An 18,889-nucleotide genomic window follows, 5' to 3' on the forward strand; every position below is an offset into this window, starting at 1 on the left:
GTCATGATGCGTTCATCATCCACTTTTCTTTGCTTCCATAAGTTCGTGTTTGGAGTCGCTAGTGAAACGTTGTGTGTATCTAGTCTAACTGTTGAAAGACCTCAAAAATATAAACAAGCCTGTTAGACGAGATTCATGAGTGCTCATAAACGCTAGTGAATGAATAATTCTGATCCCCAAGTAAAGTTAAATATATTTAAAAGTGTTAGATATATTCCTTTATAAAATAATAATTAATTTAAGGTATCCTCTCTCTCTCTCTTTTTTTATCACATTATTACATATCTGATTTATATGTTTGGTCCTTACAGTTTAAAGTATATAATTTATCTTTACACATTTTTACGAATATCGTATATTTCCGCAGACTGATTTTCGCTACCTTGTTCAAGTTGTAGCGAAATTAACCTCAAAATGGCATTACGCACGTACGGTGACAAACCTATAAGTTTCCAAGTGGAAGAGAATGGGGAGTATTATTGCATTGGTTCAGAAGTCGGGAATTATCTGCGTCTGTTTCGCGGATCCCTTTATAAACGATATCCTGGCATGTACAGGAGATCCATAACTAATGATGAACGCAAGAAACTTGTGGAACTTGGATTGAGTCAACATGTACTTGCATCCAGTGTTTCACTTTTGAGAGCTAGTGAAGTAGAGGATATTATTGAGGGCAATGACGACAAGTACAAAGCTGTGTCAGTACACTCAACTGAACCACCTGCACCTAGGGAAGGCAAGACCAAGAAGTCAATGGCTTGGGTCCCTAGTCTGCCAAATAGTTCACACTTGGATGCAGTTCCTCAGGCTACACCAATAAATCGTAATAGAGTACATAATAAGAAAGTTAGGACCTTCCCATTATGGTAAGAATAAAATTTTAATTAAATATACAGAACAAATCTATTAGTTTGAAAAAATTATCTCGTTTAAGTGTTTCTATAACTGAAAGGAAATAAAAGAAAATATAGAAATACTTAAGTGAGATAATTTTTTTAAATATTTTTTTAATATATAATTTTCAATATATATATATGTAACACTATAAACAAATCTGAAATTCTAATTTTTTATTCTTGTTTTATATTTGTTATAGTTTTGATGACACAGATCCATCAGCAAATTTAGAAAATGCAGCACAACAAGAGATGCTTGTTCCAATACGTTTAGATATGGAAATTGAAGGACAGAAATTGAGGGACACCTTCACATGGAATAAAAATGGTAAGTGTTTTTATACCTTAAGATAAAAAATAGACAATAGATTACAATACAAAAAAGCAATAAATTATATCAATAAAACAATGTTCTTTTTTCTGCAGAGAGTCTCATAACACCTGAACAATTTGCTGAAGTACTATGTGATGATTTAGACTTAAATCCACTAACATTTGTTCCCGCAATCGCACAAGCGATAAGACAGCAAATAGAAGCATTCCCTCAAGAAACAATATTAGAAGATCAATGTGATCAACGAGTAATAATTAAGTTAAACATACATGTGGGTAATACGTCATTAGTGGATCAAGTGGAATGGGATATGTCTGAGAAAGAGAACAATCCAGAAAAGTTTGCAATGAAACTCTGTGCGGAACTCGGCCTCGGTGGAGAATTCGTTACAGCTATTGCTTATAGGTAAATGAATGAAATCTCTCCTTTTATATACAGATACTTTATGCAATATGACATTATGTAATCATGTAGGCGATAAAAGTTATATTTTTCTCTGTCTTAATAAAATAGAAAATTTATCAAAGAAACCTTTGGATAGTAATAACTTTGATACATATAAATACATTTGTTATTTATATTTCTTATGTTTTAATACGACTTAACTATGTTTACAGTGTACGTGGACAATTGTCGTGGCATCAGAGGACATATGCGTTTTCCGAGGCGCCGCTACCCACTGTAGAAGTTCCTTTCAGACCTCCATCGGAAGCAGATCAATGGGCACCATTTCTGGAAACTTTGACGGACGCGGAGATGGAAAAGAAGATACGTGATCAAGATAGAAACACTCGGTAAAATATGAATTATATTATCCTTGTATTTATTATTATATCCTTATATTTTTTACGTTAATTTTACATGAAGAGTAGCCGATCTGCTAATGATTTTCTATTTTTATTGCAGACGTATGCGACGTTTAGCAAACACAACACCTGGCTGGTAGATAAAGTCAGTAAACAATGCGGTATGTGAGAGTATTTAGAAGAGGATTTATACAATCTAATATGTTTTTTAATTGTCAGTTCATGACATCTTATAATTTTTAGTATGTGTTCTATGATATTTATAAGATTTATATATATATATATAACTAACAAAGTAATATCTTTTTACTTTGACACCTTTGATCATAGGATATAAGATATAGAAAAACAAGTATTTTTAAAAATAATCTTAGCATTAAAGAAATTTTTTTAACGTAATAATCGCTATTACGGAACATTTATTACAGTATGTTGCAAATTTCGGAGCTACTTTTTATTTATAAAATCTTTAATTCGCCTGGATATATAATAGAGATTTTTTCTTTTATATTTATATTTAGAAAACAATTCGCGTTTTTTTGTGAAACTTAATTGTGCTCAGTATTATATAAAGTAGCAATCAATTTGTTTGTGCTATTATATCAGCAAGTACTTGACATTTCCTATTGTGTGTTGTGTAGCACAGTGATGTATATTGATGATGTTACTGCATCTGTACTCATAAAAGGAGTTTATGATAATATATTGTCGATTAATTTTTTTCTTTCATGAAATAACAGTCAAATTATAATGCTATGTATATATAATATATATACTATATATATACTATATATATATATAGTATATATATTATACATACTACATACATACATACATACTATATATATTATGTGTATAATATATATAATATATATAGTATGTATGTATATACATATAATTATATATTATGTAAGTAAAAAAATTTCTTAAATATTACCAATTTTAGGAATTGAATGTAGAAGTATATTGAACTATTAATACATGTCACTGTGTGCTCAATAACGATAGTTATCAACGTGTTATATAACGTGTTATATAACGAGTCTGATAACGGCATATCTAGGAACGCAACTTCAATAGTAAGGAATATAATAATTATAATTTTTCATATCACATGTTCATTACGTTTATTATGCCACTCAATTATAAATTAGTTGTCACTTTATGTGTTCCGTTTGTAATATTTGTTGCATTAATGTCATTACAAAATTTATTATAACAGTACAAGTTGTTTATTCGGCTATATGTAATCGTACAATGAGATAAAAGATTACGTGATTTTTCATATTTAACGATAAGTGATCCATGACAAATAGTATACTTATAATTATCTAACACATCAACATTTCATCAACTTTATTATTAATTAAATACAAAAAATAGTTGCATCCTATCATATATCAAATCTGTCTATCAAATATCATATATCAAAATTTATGAGTAATTTTCCGGCTGAAATATTCTCCTCTCTCTCTCTCTCTCTCTCTCTCTCTCTCTCTCTCTCTCTCTCTGTCTCTCTCTCTCTCTCTCTCTCTCTCTCTCTCTCTCTCTGTCTCTCTCTGTCTCTCTCTCTCTCTCTCTCTCTCTCTCTCTCTCTCTAATATTCTGCAAATATTAGCTATAATATTTGCAGTATTAAATATGAAAATTTCTTAATATTCTCCATTGTAAATTCTTTAATTGTCTGAAAATCTTTTTCATTTAAATTTTTTTCTTGAAAAATATTAAGGGAGTGATTTAAAAAATTGTTTACTTGAGAACGTTTTCAGCAGTTTGCATTGCCGTTTTCGAGATAATTAGAATAAAATGGGGCCGATTGGAATGAAGATGCAATTTTCTACATATATAATCATAAGCTCATTTATAGTTTGTTGAGTACCCTATGTACTTATTTTATATTTTAAACACAGATAGTGCAACAAGTGCAGTTAAAATGAGCAGATCGCTCCTGGTTACTAGTTCCGCTCCGCCGTCTCGTATGAACGCATGTTCTCATGTATGTAAGAGTACGCGAGGAATGGCGAAAAACAAGGCGGAGGAAGACTGTGCAAGGTGAAGTAGGTGAAGCAAAGCGAAACCACGTTATCCACAAGCGCCGTTCGGTAGGGGGAAATATGGGGGAAACCGGTGCGTTACGCGCTCCAGGCGCGCATATAAGTGTCAATCGGCGTATCGGCAGTCCAGTCTCAGTACCCAGCGACGTAGGTGGACGAGCAACGACAGCGCGATTGCGAGCACGACGACAACGACGACGACGTCGACGAGTCTAGGTTTAGGACTGTTGCTTCGAACATGAACTCAACGACGCGACAGCTGCATCTGCAACCGAGACAGCGTCCAACGTTGGCGAACGCTTGTCACGGCCCGTTGCTGTTTCCATGCAGGCCGTGGACGAACGAGACCGGCGTCGTCGCCGCCGCCGTCGCTGCTGCTTCCGGCAACGTGGGGCTTAAAGGGATTATTGCGGGTATAATTATTTATTCATCTTTCTATTCAGAGAAAGGTATCTTTTTCTTTGTAGAAAGGCAATACTCTGTCTCTGAGTCGCTTCTCTCTTCCTCTTGATCGGGCAAAGAACGACCTTTGACACCTGTCGGGTTAAACGGCATCATGCTCGTCAACGACCATGAAAAAATAATATACACATTGCGTAGTCAGCGCACTCTGGTTACACGATAACACGAAACATCGCGCGATTGCGAGAATTCGTAAAATTACATGCGTCTCATGCAAGGCCATCATATTTTTCAAGTCTTACTAACGAGAACGTAGCGTAATTACGTTCTCCTCCCTACCACTAACTTCTAGCACCGTGTAAATGATTTGTAAATGAATTGATGACTGGAGATATTAAGATTTGCATTTATTGGGAATTTGCATATATTGCAACCTTTCCACATGGGAACAAAAATTTAATTCACTATAATGATGATAGTAAATAGCTTTTATAACATTATGTTCTATGTATATAAAGAGAATATTGTATATTTTTTCTACTATATGTTATATGTAGAACTTTTCTCCTAATTATACTTATTTATACTTATTTATATAATAATTATTTTTGAAGTGATATAATATTTCTAAAACTTAACCATTTGTTAAATATCATAGTGCTAGTAATTCTAACTAGTAATTTATACTTATTTAACAGATAATATATAATGGACTTGCAGGTGGCATCACTGGAGGCATAGAAATTTGCATCACATATCCTACAGAATATGTAAAAACACAGCTGCAACTGGATGGAAAAGCTGGTGCTGGCAAAGAATATACAGGCATAGCTGATTGTGTAACTAAAACTGTCAAGACTCGTGGATTCTTTGGCTTGTATAGAGGCTTATCTGTCTTAGTCTATGGTTCTATACCAAAGTCAGCAGTACGATTTGGTGCTTTTGAGTCAGTAAAAAAAAGATTAGTAGATGCAGATGGAAAACTCAATCCGCAAAGAAGACTTTTAGCAGGCCTTTGTGCTGGAGTATGTGAAGCAATCTTTGCAGTTACTCCTATGGAGACTATTAAGGTAAAATTCATCAATGATCAACGTTCAGCAAACCCAAAATTTAGAGGATTTTTCCATGGAGTACGTTTGATTGTAAAGGAATATGGTAAGAATTGATTATAAATATATATTCTACCTTTTAGTCTTTAAATAAAAATTTATTCTATGTCAATTTTTATAATATTTTATTTCTTAATTAAAGTATTTTAAATTACATATTTTCAGGATTTTATTTTTAATTATGTCAAGAAAGAGAGAGTAATATTATAAATAAAATATAATATAAAATATATATAAAATATAATATAATATAAAAATATCAGATATAATATAAAATATCAAAGAATCATTTAGTAATCTAAATATCTTAGTAAAGCACAGTATTTTACTAACCTTGAAACTCTGGTAAGAATCATGTAACTATCTCACTTAACTGGGTCAGATGACAGTATGTGCCTATATAGGCGGTTTATATCAGAGTACATATATAAAAGATCTTAAATTTGTACATTAAATAATAGAAACATTTATTATATTATTATTACAAATATTTTAAAATTAATTGTATTAAATATTTAAAATTACAATTTCAAGTATTTGATATTTATATATATATATATATATATATGTATATGTTTTTTTTTAAATAAATAACTAAAATTATGAAAATAGATTGTTAGAGATGAAACATACTTTATACATACAAAATTATTAATAATGTAATTACTATATTACAATATTTACAGTAGTACAGTAGTACATAAACTTTTTGTGCTCATAGGTTTTAAAGGAGTATACCAGGGAGTAGTACCTACAATCCTAAAACAAGGATCCAATCAAGCTATCCGTTTCTTTGTGATGGAAACTCTTAAAGATTGGTACAAAGGAGGCGACAATACCAAAAGTGTTCCCAAAATAATTGTTGGCGTATTTGGTGCGGTTGCTGGTGCGGCGTCCGTTTTTGGAAATACACCCATTGACGTTGTCAAAACTAGAATGCAGGTATGTATAGTAAAAATATTATGAAATAATTATTTCTATTGAGGTTGACTTTTTAACGTGATGTATTAGATTCCATCCTTCTACATTTATAATACATTTTGTGTTTAGGGATTAGAGGCTGCGAAATATAAGAACAGTATGGATTGCGTAATTCAAGTATGGAAGAAAGAGGGTCCAATGGCATTTTACAAAGGAACTATTCCGAGATTGGGCAGAGTATGTCTAGACGTCGCTATAACATTTATGATTTACGATTCTTTCATGGAACTATTCAACAAAGTCTGGCCTTAGGTCTGTCACTTTTTTATGTCGTATGTACATGTTACATTGAGTCACATCGAAGACATTTTGTAATTGTCGTTTTTATGTTGATATACATTTTATAAGCATATTTATATTATATATTTTTCAGAGTTTATTTATATTTTTAGTCAAAGCACGAAATCGTATTTACGAAAATATCAGCAATAATTATTTATGACAGTAATGCATTAAAATTCGCAAAACATCGCAAGTATACTTGATACAAGTCGATATTACGATATAGATAGAGCATTTATGTTCTGTATAATAGAGTAATATGGACTATAATCTCCTCGACTATAGTTACGCATTTCTTTAACATGCGACAGTAATATTATTTTAATCGTGGAAGTTTTGCGTTTTGTTGGTCGTTTTAAGTTAATTCATTTTACGTCGAACAACATTCTGTGACAACATACATTCCCGTATACACATTCTTTCCAGGTATATAGATATATCATTTATACAAACTTCAATGGTGAGAAGATAGTCTATGTATAATAGTTATAAGTCATATCATACATATGTCAACACACGAATTTATATATACAGTGTTAATGCCAGAATATATTTATGTACTATTTTGTACAGAGAGAAATAGCACTTAATAAGTACTCAACTAAGTAGATCAACAGTGAAACCTCCAACGATTTTGTTCTTAAATAATACCTTGCGTCAAATTAAACATGAATGTTTAATGTTGCCATGACACGCAAGAATAAGAGAATGTATATTAATAAAAAAAAGTCAAGTGGATATGCATCTACTTATTTCTTAACTGATCTCTTGTGTCAGATAGGATATAAAAATAGTATAAGTACAATAGAGATTTACTATGAAAGAAATATAGTAAGCTAGAGCTATAAATATAGTGTTTGCCTGACATCTCAGTTCTGCGTGTTTCTGATTTTTGTAGCCAACGGTAACATGATATTTTTTCTAGCAGTTGACGGAGTCTCGCAGAGTGTTTTGAGAAGAATATTTTGAGTTATTTCGAGCTGTCCTATTTTCGGATCACGCCTGACTTTTTCAGCTTAAACGCGCGTGCAGCATAAATAAGTTCCTATTCTATTTTATCTGTACCAAAAAATATCGCAACTAAATATGTAGGTAAAAACAGGAACTCCAATGTTATTCGATATGTTAAAAACTAAAAAAAGTAATAGGAACAAATAATTCATTCGATACATTATTCAAAAATTTGTTATTTCAGGTTGTGAAAAAACAAATAATTCTCTGACAAAATCGGCAAAAAACATCTCAAATGGATGAAAAAACCGATGCAACCGTCTCTTCTTCTATCATAAAGGAGAAATTTCTTCCACAATTTACATTTTCCCATCTGTTATTCCGTCAATATCGTGTTACAGTATTTTCCTCGTCTAATTTAGAATACGTTTCAAGTTCTCGTTAAGGACTGCGTAATTCGAAGAACATCCAGTGAAATACCCTATACAACGTGATTAATGGATACATTCAGATGAAGTTTACGAGTAACGAAGAAAGCCCCTAATATTCGGAACGCGAGATACACACGCGTAACAGCGGCTGCTGTTGCACGCATATTGAGGCCCAACGGGCCCCGATATCTTGGCGCGTGTGGTCTACGTTTTCTGCGCGCTTGTGTGTGTGTATACGCCTGCATTTGTGTGCGTGTTATTCGCCCGTATGCTGATGATAGTGTTACAGAACGAGCAGAGCCCACTGGAGCCCGAGGAAGCGAGGAGGCGCATAGAAGAAGCAAACAGCGGTGGGCCAGGCAGTGCCGGCCCCGCTCTGGGCCCGACGGGGGGACCTGGGGTCACATTCCAAGATGGCTGTGCCTGAGGAATGCAGTGGGTGCCCCCCTGAGACGCCTGCCTCCCTCCTTTTTTATTAATCGCTCCCATTTGCCCGTTCTAGCGAAAAGAAACCCCCTCGTTACCGCTCGCGAACGCGCCGAGTGCTTATCGAGAGGTGCGAACGAGCCGACGTCACGTAGCAATCAAGAGAAACAGACGAGATAAGTCCCACCGGGAAAGAGAGAGCGATAGAGAGAGAGAAGAGAAGTGTAGCACGTTCAAAATCCGGGGCCCGATCGGTTTTCACGCCAGCTCACCCGCCGCAGATAATGCCCATGCCAGAGGATGCTACTAGCTCGTCTTAAGCAATGTCTCATAGGGATATCTCTGAGGTAACGACGAGATTTCTTCGGTATTACAGCCGATCGGGGAGAATCACACGATTTTTGGGCCAGTCTCCCATTCACGCGCGCGTTACTTCCCCATTATATAATGTTTTGATTAGTCTCGGTGATTTTGAAGCCAATCTATCTTGTGTTTGTTGATTAGAATTAATTTTATTTGATAGTTTATTTGCTTAAAAAGTTTTTTTATTAATATCTTATACTAATTTTACATTTGCATCATATTATCAGGGAAAGATAAAAAAATTTGTTCATGTAATTTTTTATCCCTTTTTTAGAAACTTACAAAATATTTATTAATTATATATTTCTTCAATGCAATCCCTTATGTTTGTACTTTAAATTAATATTATATATTTAATATTTTTTCAAAACATTTTCATTGTACAGTTTATGATAAAAGTAATGTGCTTATAGTTATTTATGATAATCTTTTATTTTACAATTCTTATAGTTCTTCATCTTGCCTTAGTATCTTGTCGCTGAATATTTATAGAAATAGCAAATCATATATCTTTGAAATAAAGCTATCTTTATTGTACTTAAGGTGGAGCCCGAAGGTACGTCGGCCTTGGCCGCTGGATCCCGGGCACTATTCCTAGAAACAGTCCGCAGAAGTAATGCGGCATGCCAGAATGGGGATTACGCGCTTGCCGCAACTTTGTATACAGAAGCCCTTGCTTTGGACCCCCTCAGCCATGTATTGTACTCTAATAGATCGGCCGCACGGCTGAAGATGGGATTATTCGCGCTCGCATTGCAGGATGCTGTCAGAGCCACTGAGCTAAGTCCACAATGGCCAAAAGTATATATCTTTTCTTTCTTTTTGCTCAATATTCGATTGCAGATTTATGAAGGCTAATTTTTAATTAGGCGTACTATCGTCAAGGAGTGGCATTGCAATGTCTAGGGCGTCACGGAGAAGCTCTCGTAGCTTTCAGCACAGGATTAGCTCATGATGCATCCAATCGCCAATTATTATCCGGTTTAGTTGAAGCATCTTTAAAGTCTCCGTTACGACCGACCTTGGAGCCGACATTTCAACAATTACGTGCAATGAAGCTGGATGAATCTCCGTTTGTCGTTATATCTGTAGTAGGTCAGGAGCTACTTGGGGCTGGACAATACAGAGCGGCTGCTGGCGTGTTGGAAGCTGCGCTTACTATCGGATCATGCAGCTTAAAACTAAGGGGCTCCGTGTTTTCTGCTCTGTCCAGTGCGTACTGGGCATTGAACTCTTTAGACAAAGCGATAAACTATATGCAACAAGATTTAGGTAAGCGAAAATAACAGGATACTAAGAGCAACGCAAAGTAGTATGATTCTTGAATGATAAGAATTTGTTATAAAAATTACAAGAAATAATTTGTTTCATTTAATTACAACTTTCAGGAGTTGCCCGTTCCTTGGGGGATACACAAGGCGAGTGCAGAGCCCACGGAAATTTGGGTTCCGCTTATTTTAGTAAAGGCAGTTTCAAAGAAGCTTTAACAGCTCACAGATATCAACTTGTTCTGGCAATGAAGTGCAAAGATACTCAGGCGGCTGCTTCGGCCTTGACCAGTTTGGGGCATGTTTACACGGCAATCGGTGATTTGCCGAATGCCCTAGCTTCCCATAAACAGTGCGTGCAATTAGTTAAGCAGATGGGCGATCGGCTTCAGGAAGCTCGCGAGATTGGTAATGTCGGAGCGGTCTACTTAGCAATGGGAGAGTTTGAGAGCGCCGTTGATTGTCACACGCAACATCTGAGGATAGCCAGACGACTCGGGGATCGTGTAGAGGAGGCGAGAGCCTTCAGCAATCTGGGATCATCTCATCACTATCGCAGAAATTTCGGGCAGGCGATGGCTTATCACGAGAACGTTCTGAGAATAGCGCAAGAACTCGGAGATAGGGCGATAGAAACTAGAGCATATGCAGGACTGGGTCATGCCGCTAGATGTGCAGGTAAAACTTCTATTCTGTGAAAAATAATGCAAAATAACTTACTTTGCAAATTTTCATTACTAATAATTTGTATTTGACAGCACATTTTCATTAATATATCTGTCGATACAGGCGATCTAGCACAAGCCAAGCTTTGGCATCAGAGACAGCTTGACGTAGCGTTGGCCACAAAGGACAAGGTAGCCGAGGGACGAGCTTGCAGCAATCTTGGTATAGTGTATCAATTGCTAGGCGAACACGACGCTGCTTTGAAATTACATCAAGCTCATTTGGGAATTGCAAGATCATTAGGAGATAAAGCTGGCATGGGTAGAGCGTATGGAAATATTGGGAATGCTTATAACGCTCTAGGTTATTACGAACAAGCCATCAAGTACCACAAACAGGAGTTGACGATAAGCAAAGAGGTATGTAGAAAGTTTGAGACGTTTAAATTGAGACGAGTGAAGTTTTGCATTATCATTGAACTACTAAATCTATATTAATGACAAATACATCGTTCAATCTCCTCAGGTTAACGACCGCAGCTCTGAAGCTAGTACACATGGAAACTTGGCAGTTGCGTATCAAGCTGTGCAAGGCCATGAAGCAGCATTGAGACATTACAGAGCTCACTTGGCTATAGCGCGTGAATTGAAGGATACAGCTGGCGAAGCGTGCGCTTTATTGAATCTCGCTAACTGTCTGTCTTCGCGCGGTAGATTCGAAGAGGCAGTGCCATACTACGAACATTATCTCATGTTGTCGCAAGAACTGCACGATGTAGAAGGCGAGGCTAAAGCGTGCCATTTCCTGGGATACGCTCATTATTGCTTGGGAAATCACCGGGAAGCTGTCAGATATTATGATCAGGACTTAGCATTAGCGAAGGACCTGCAGGACAAGTCAGGGATGGGCAGAGCTTATTGCAATCTGGGATTAGCACATTTGGCATTGGAAAATTTAGACACGGCTTTGGAGTGCCAGAAATATTATTTGGGTAAAGTTTATTTTATTTGTATTTTAACTTTTTTCTTTGCTATATCTTGGTATGTTTTTTATTTCTAACCAAAAGTATGAAAACATAAATGGGTGAAAGAAACATGTCTATGGTGATAGAAAATATTGGTCGCAACCAGTTATTTCAAATTATGCAAAGATATAATAGAAAAGTCAATGTATATTTTTTTAATAAACTTAGTGTAGCATTGTATAATCGTTGATCATTCAATATAGCTATTGCGCATATGACCAAACATTTGGCCGGCAAGTTTCGCGCTCTTGGGAACATCGGTGATTGTTTGTTACGCATGGGAGAGGTCGACGAAGCTATCAAGATGCATCAACGTCAGTTGAATTTAGCCCGTCAAGCTGCCGATCGAGGACTGGAAGCGGCAGCCTATGGCGCACTAGGGATCGCTCATCGAGCTACGAAGAACTTGGACAAGGCATTGGGTTTTCACACGCAGGAATTAACTCTGAGGCAAGAAGCCGGTGATCTGCGCGGCGAATGCAGAGCGCATGGAAATTTGGGTGCGGTGCATATGGCATTAGGACAATATACTCATGCAGTTAAGTGTTATCAGGAACAGTTGGAGAGAGCCAAGGAACTAGCAGATTCTGGAGTAGAAGCTCAAGCATTAGGTAATTCGAATTCTCATTTGAGGCGCACATTATTTTTTGGTTTTTAATCAAGAAGGTTAAATTTTTTAATTATATGCATACAATATGAAAGAAGTATAATTATGATGTAAATTAAATAATTAATCAATTCTGACATAATTAAACTTATAATTTGTGATAGAATTGAAGAAAGAAACTAAACTACTCTTTCAACAGTCATACATTTTATCGCAGGAAATTTGGGCATAGCTAGACTGAACATGGCACATTACGAAGATGCTATCGGTTATTTCGAGCAACAGTTAGCGACTTTAGAGCCACTGACCACTGGCACAGCTTTACTCGATAAAGCCCGAGCACTCGGCAACTTGGGAGACTGTTACGAAGCTTTAGGTGATCTGGAAGAAGCTATCAAATGTCACGAGCAACAATTGACGGCCGCGATAAAGTTAAAGAGTATCAGAGATCAGGAGAGAGCGTACCGAGGATTAGGAAGAGCCCGAGAAGCAACTGGCAATTTGCAGGAAGCGTTGGTGTGTTTCGAGAAGAGATTAGTGGCCGCTCATGAAGTGGACAGTCCTGAAGCGAGAGGTGCCGCGTACGGTGATCTAGGTAAGTAGACACTTAAACATAATCTTACATAAATTAAAATACGAATAGCGACATACCAAAAAATCAATTTATTTCAATATATAATATAAAATATATATAATTCAATATATAATGAATATATATAATATTCAATATATAATATAATATAAAAATAACGTAATTAATAATATGTTTTATGAAAAAAATCCAACTAGTATCTATATTTAAAATTTTTTTCTCCAGGCAGGGTACACGCTGCATTGGGTAATCATGAACAGGCTGTCAGTTGTTTGTCCCATCAACTGGCCCTGGCTAGAGGGCTTGGTGACAAAGCGGCCGAGGCTGAAGCAGCCAGCGGATTAGGAGCGGTGCATCTTTTAATGGACGATCCAAATTCTGCATTACGTCACCATCAATTGGAACTATCAATCGCTGAGGGTTTGGATGCAGCTGGTCTGCAAGCTCGCGCTTGTGCTAATCTGGGAGTGACTCAGGAAACATTGGGACAGTACGAGGAAGCCATAAGGTTGCAGGAACAGTCATTGAGCCTGGCGGCTGCGGCGGGAGATCAACCGGCCCGAGCAGCGGCTTTCTCGAGTTTGGGAAGACTTCATCATTTGTGCGGAGATTTATCCCGCGCTCTGAGTTACTTACAATCCGGCTTGTCTCTATCCGAGGGCCTAGGCAGAAGAGAAGAAGCGGCCAGGTTAAGACATAGACTCGGTCTGGTGCACTGGGAAGCCGGGGAAGCGAGCATTTCTGTGGAACACTTAGAAAAAGCTGCGAATTTGTTAGAATCTTTGGACGGTACTTCTGTATCATTAACTTGCGGTCAACCTAGCCGAGTGGAATTGTTGTCGGAAACATATAGGATGCTGCAGAAGGTGCTAATCAGCTTGAATCGAGCGGAAGAAGCTCTAAATTGGGCAGAAAGATCGAGACGATCTCAGAGCAATTCCTTGGACGATGCGGCTCACTATTCCGAGATAATCGATCGACAACGTGGAGTTATTTTGTATTACAGGTACAAACAAGAAAATTTTTAATATTTTTACTTATATCTTGTCGAGTACCTTGTCCTAATTTTATTTATATGAATTGTTATTTTTAAAAATACGATTAACGACTGGATAAAATCTTTCAGTGAGGTAGGCTGCGAATTACACGCATGGTGTTTGGCACCAGGACGTGGATTGTTGCGATTCCATTCTACTACTTTAGACGACGGTGTAGGGCTGGAGAAGAGAGTCATTCAAGCGCGCGAGGCGCTACTCGACGAAAGTAATGACCTCATAGAGGAATCCACTAAGATACCATCGAGAGGTCACCATTTGAACGCTAGTTCGTACAGTTTAAGCAGTCTCTTCAGCGTCGGCTCTGTGAGTTCTCGCGCTGGGAGTGCTCGTTGGGGACGAGGAGTGAAAGGACCTACATGGCAGGCACCGTTGCCGATACAGGTGCTTTATGATCTCCTTCTCGCCCCTTTCGAAGATCTGCTGCCACCGCCGCGAAAAGAGTTGATTATGGTGGTGGAGAAGTCTCTCTACTTAGCACCATTCCCAGCTCTGCAGTCTAATCCGGGTGAAGACTATCTGTGCGAGAGGTTCTCGTTATTAGTGGTGCCGTCTCTCGCGGCTCTTAGAAAAAGATCGAAAACACCTGTGCTGGAAGGCGGTGCTACTGTGGCTGCATTAGTCGTTGGAAATCCTGTTTTACCGGAAGACGTCAGGGAGGAATACGGATGGCCCGAGAGTGTCGCTTCTACCGAGACCGAGTCAGAAATAGTCGCCGAATTGTTAGAAGCCCGTGCGATGACTGGTTAGTAAACTCGATCATTTACTGCATAGGACATTTTTTGGTTGTACACGATAAATAGGAGACAATGATTTTCAATTTGAAATACGATGTTTACCATTTTTATCATATATATTTAAATATTTTATCTGCTAATTTCGTAAAAAAGGTTTTATAAAATTGTTTTCATGTTGCGTTTATGCAATAGGACTTGAGGCTACGCGATCGGCAGTTCTGAGGTCTCTACCGGACGTAGAGTGCGTTCACCTGACAGTGCCGGTCTTCTGGAACACTGGTAATTTAGCATTCACTGCTGACCAGTGCGAGGAGTCGTCCGAAAGACCAGAATACCTGATAAGCCAGGCAGATATACTGAGACTGAGAATGTCTGCGCGTTTAGTGGTCGTGTCCAGCGGTCACAGTTGGAACAACGTGGAAAGCACGAGCGCAACGTCGGACGGTATACAGAATCTCGCAAAGACTTTATTAAACGCGGGAGCACAATGCGTGCTGATAGGAATGTGGGCGGTACCGCCGACCGCCGGTAGTATTTTGCTGCGAGCGTTTTACAGCGCGATGCTGCAAGGCGCAAGAGCGTCGCGAGCCTTGGCTGAGGCGATGCAGACTGTTCAGCATACGAGACATTTCGCTCATCCCGCGAATTGGGCCGGATGGCTGCTCATTGGCGGAGATGCAAGATTGTCTAACAAGGTATGTCAGATGAAAACTTATTTGGGAAATTACGAAATGCAAAACCATATGAATTCACCAAGTGAAATTCTAAAAGAATAAAATGTTCTTCGTACGATTCTATCCATGTTATGTTAATAGTCTGAGTAAAATGTGATTTGGCATGTTCTTTTTTTTTCGCTAGGTCGCGCTCATGGGTCAAGCATTGGCAGAATTACTGCGCGGCGGTCCCGAACAGAGCAGAGACGCGCTACGTGTGACACTTCATTTGGTGGAAAAGTCGCTACAGAGAATTCATCGTGGACAGAAGAACGCAATGTACACTACACAGCGCAGCATCGAGAATAAAGTGGGTGCAGCTACCGGTTGGCGAGAACTTCTCATGTCTGTAGGATTTAGATTCGAACCAGCCGGCAATGGTATACCATCGTCCGTGTTCTTCCCCCAGAGCGATCCCGAAGAGAGATTAACAAGATGCAGTGCCAGCTTACAAGCTTTATTAGGATTAGGTCAATCGTCATTGCATGCTCTGGCTAGGCTTTTACAGGTACTGATTCTTATATTACATTTATTTGAAATATGTTTATTTTAAATTATTTTAAATATATTTAAATATGTTTATGTACAATTAATAAAAATTTTGATCATATTTCATATATACATTTATATTTAAATTTATATATTTTAATATATTTATATCATTTATAAATTAAAAATTTGTCATACAATTTTTATATACAATTTGTAGTCATATTACAGTTTTTAACCACAGTGTAAATTGTCAACAATATTTTAAAGGCTCCAGAAGCTGCAGAGGATGTGATTGCTGCCATGAGAAGAGCCAGTTGCGCAACGGAAGGTCAAGAGGTTATTTTGCCTGTACACGTTTGGAGAGCATCAGGATCACACGAATTATTTGCCAGCTTAGGCTTTGATTTAATGGAAGTCGGACAGTCAGAGGTGACATTAAGAACAGGGAAACAAGCCTCGCGTAGAGCTGTACAGTTTGCTTTACAAGCTCTCCTTGCATTATTTGGTAAATTGAAATTTATATTAAAACATAATATAATAATAGAAATATTACACTGTATAATACTGCAATCTATAAAATATAAAATATTTTTAAGACTCCGTAAGTAGAAATTAATTACATCAATTTATGCAACTTCAATTACAGACACGCAAGAAGCGCCAAAGAGTCTTAGCTTAGACTCAAGCAGTTCAATGGAGAGTTTGGCTTCCGTGGCTCATACCGAGAAAAACCTTATGGAACGGCCACGACTAGGAGGAGCGTTTGCTAGTTATGTACGACATCGTGGTGAACCAGATGGAAAAACGATGGAACCATCGAATGTCCTAATGCCAACGCCGCGCCAACCATGTCAAAATGGAGGAGGTACACATATATTCTTGTTTCTTTAATAAATTTAATTTGAATTGAATGAATCATTTTTAATGAATCTTTTTTTCTCTATAATGAATTATTTTTTGATGAAATTTATACTTGAGCAGGAATGGCACGTTAAAATATATCTCTGTTCCAGGTGAATCAGATGTAGCATTCACACCTAGTCCTCCCGTGGCGCTCAATCTGAATCATCAGACGCGCATTCGGAACCTTTATCCCGATCAAAATGTCAGGCCCGGTTCGAGTTCGAGCAGTTCGGTAACGGATTGGGACAACGGTCATGCCACCGTGTTGAGACGTCAACCGCTACCGCCTCTGCCGGCCACCGTGTTGGAAAGACTCAGCGTGAGAACGGAGATCGGTAATAATTCGTCGAGGAAACCCCGGCATACCACGACGAGCGAGGATATCTGCGCGCAAACAGACGCTACGCAATCCACGGAGACACATCCTCAAAATTTGAGGAATCTGGCCACTTCCTTGACGAGCTTGACTCGTGAACTCACGCCCACGATATCCGAAGTATATCACGAGCGGAACTTAGGACTGGGTCTAGCGCCGTCCTTGTCGAAATTGCTGGAGGAGGTTGGCTCTGTGCCGGAGAATGAGGAATCGCAATCGGCGAAAACGGCTCACAATCAGACGCAAAATTGGATGCAAAACGAGCCGGAGCTTTGCCGGCGGGACGAGGCCGACGGCAGGTCAATCGCCGAATCGCAATGCAGCGCCGCCAGCTCGAACAAAATACCTCGGAAAGCTCCCGCGCCACCGGTATAGATTATTTATACGATATTTATAAGTGTTATACGTTTTAGAATGTAATCGCGGATTATATCGTACTGGGTACCAAAGAACGGGAGATACATCGGAAAAAATCTGATTGTTGCTGCTTTTTGCGAGCATACACCTAGACGGGAAATCGACGATTGATGAAGGAGCGGTTGACTTGAACGCGAGCGTGCGATTAATTGCATTTGCCAATAGTTTCTCAGTATTTGAACTGAAATATTCGTAATAGGAGGATACGCAAGGCGTCATGTGGGTTCCTTAACATTTATTAGATACATTTTCTGGAGACAAGTTTCCTCGCACACACAGATGTGTTTCTTTCTGATGAGAGCACACGTAGGATAACGAGTTTTATTATGCATGAGGACGATAATTTTGCTGATAAGTTTCGCTAATATGTCCAACTTTAATATTAATCCGTCCAAACACTTAATTATTAATTAGCAAAAAGTGACCAAGGCTCGCATGTTGTCTGATTAATTCTTTCACATATTTGTGGTTCATACACAATACACTCCGACATTTACTTGTCTAGAATGGATAATCTTAATTCTATCAATCGAGCCTTAACCACTTCAACTAAAAATGTTTCATGCATCGTGTGTTTACGACACTTCGCAAATACTGAAGTGCGAAAGTCAACTTGGGTTAACACTTGATGCTACTCTGTTATGAAATACAAGAATGTACTATATTAATTTTAAGAGCAATTTACAAGATACAGTGTTGTGTCAAGGCTTGTTGAGAAGGAAATTTGCTTTGCTCATGTATACTTTTATTCCAGAGATTGTTAATCTCATCTCTAAATATGCATCTATGCTATATTTTATTATGTAGCATATCAATCTTATATGGTTTAAGTGACTGATGAGTATACCATTGCAAGAGAAAACTACTTATATACAATGAAATAATTATTTGAAAAGACCAATAATATGAAGATTTTTTATTCAGCAAGCTAATCATTATAATAGGAGACAGTAATGAAACAGGAGATGACAATATGACATCATATTAGAAATAAATGTGTCAAT

General features: G+C 37.7%; 3 protein-coding genes across 5 annotated transcripts; all 3 read left to right on the forward strand.

Annotated features, from left to right (window-relative positions):
* The first annotated feature begins 50 nt into the window (after nucleotides 1–50).
* Nucleotides 51–2,298, forward strand: Snr1 (SWI/SNF related, matrix associated, actin dependent regulator of chromatin, subfamily b, member 1). 3 transcript variants are annotated; one of them, XM_011141082.3, is made up of 6 exons: nucleotides 51–243; nucleotides 368–866; nucleotides 1,097–1,224; nucleotides 1,323–1,635; nucleotides 1,848–2,024; nucleotides 2,137–2,298. In XM_011141082.3, the coding sequence occupies exons 2-6, from the start codon at nucleotides 415–417 to the stop codon at nucleotides 2,174–2,176; spliced, it is 1,110 nt and encodes a 369-aa protein (XP_011139384.1). In that variant the 5' UTR covers nucleotides 51–243; nucleotides 368–414; the 3' UTR covers nucleotides 2,177–2,298. The 3 variants fall into 3 exon arrangements, with proteins under 3 accessions (XP_011139384.1, XP_011139385.1, XP_025153527.1); XM_011141083.3 differs by having other exon boundaries at nucleotides 51–180; XM_025297742.1 differs by having other exon boundaries at nucleotides 51–180; nucleotides 393–866.
* A 1,679-nt stretch (nucleotides 2,299–3,977) lies between these two features.
* sea (mitochondrial citrate transporter scheggia) lies at nucleotides 3,978–7,576 on the forward strand. The gene is made up of 4 exons (XM_025297718.1): nucleotides 3,978–4,503; nucleotides 5,213–5,647; nucleotides 6,323–6,543; nucleotides 6,652–7,576. The coding sequence occupies exons 1-4, from the start codon at nucleotides 4,329–4,331 to the stop codon at nucleotides 6,832–6,834; spliced, it is 1,014 nt and encodes a 337-aa protein (XP_025153503.1). The 5' UTR covers nucleotides 3,978–4,328; the 3' UTR covers nucleotides 6,835–7,576.
* A 184-nt stretch (nucleotides 7,577–7,760) lies between these two features.
* On the forward strand, nucleotides 7,761–18,820 carry LOC105183159 (tetratricopeptide repeat protein 28). The gene is made up of 15 exons (XM_011141088.3): nucleotides 7,761–9,019; nucleotides 9,579–9,836; nucleotides 9,905–10,307; nucleotides 10,424–10,981; nucleotides 11,093–11,388; nucleotides 11,495–11,960; nucleotides 12,197–12,604; nucleotides 12,818–13,195; nucleotides 13,418–14,198; nucleotides 14,319–14,992; nucleotides 15,177–15,679; nucleotides 15,843–16,205; nucleotides 16,457–16,694; nucleotides 16,836–17,054; nucleotides 17,203–18,820. Exons 1-15 carry the CDS (start codon nucleotides 8,996–8,998, stop codon nucleotides 17,841–17,843), a joined length of 6,210 nt encoding a protein of 2,069 aa, XP_011139390.1. The 5' UTR covers nucleotides 7,761–8,995; the 3' UTR covers nucleotides 17,844–18,820.
* Nucleotides 18,821–18,889: the final 69 nt, after the last annotated feature.

The sequence above is a fragment of the Harpegnathos saltator genome, unplaced genomic scaffold, assembly GCF_003227715.2.
Source record: "Harpegnathos saltator strain DR-91 unplaced genomic scaffold, Hsal_v8.6 scaffold184, whole genome shotgun sequence".
Classification (NCBI taxonomy): Eukaryota; Metazoa; Arthropoda; class Insecta; order Hymenoptera; family Formicidae; genus Harpegnathos; species Harpegnathos saltator.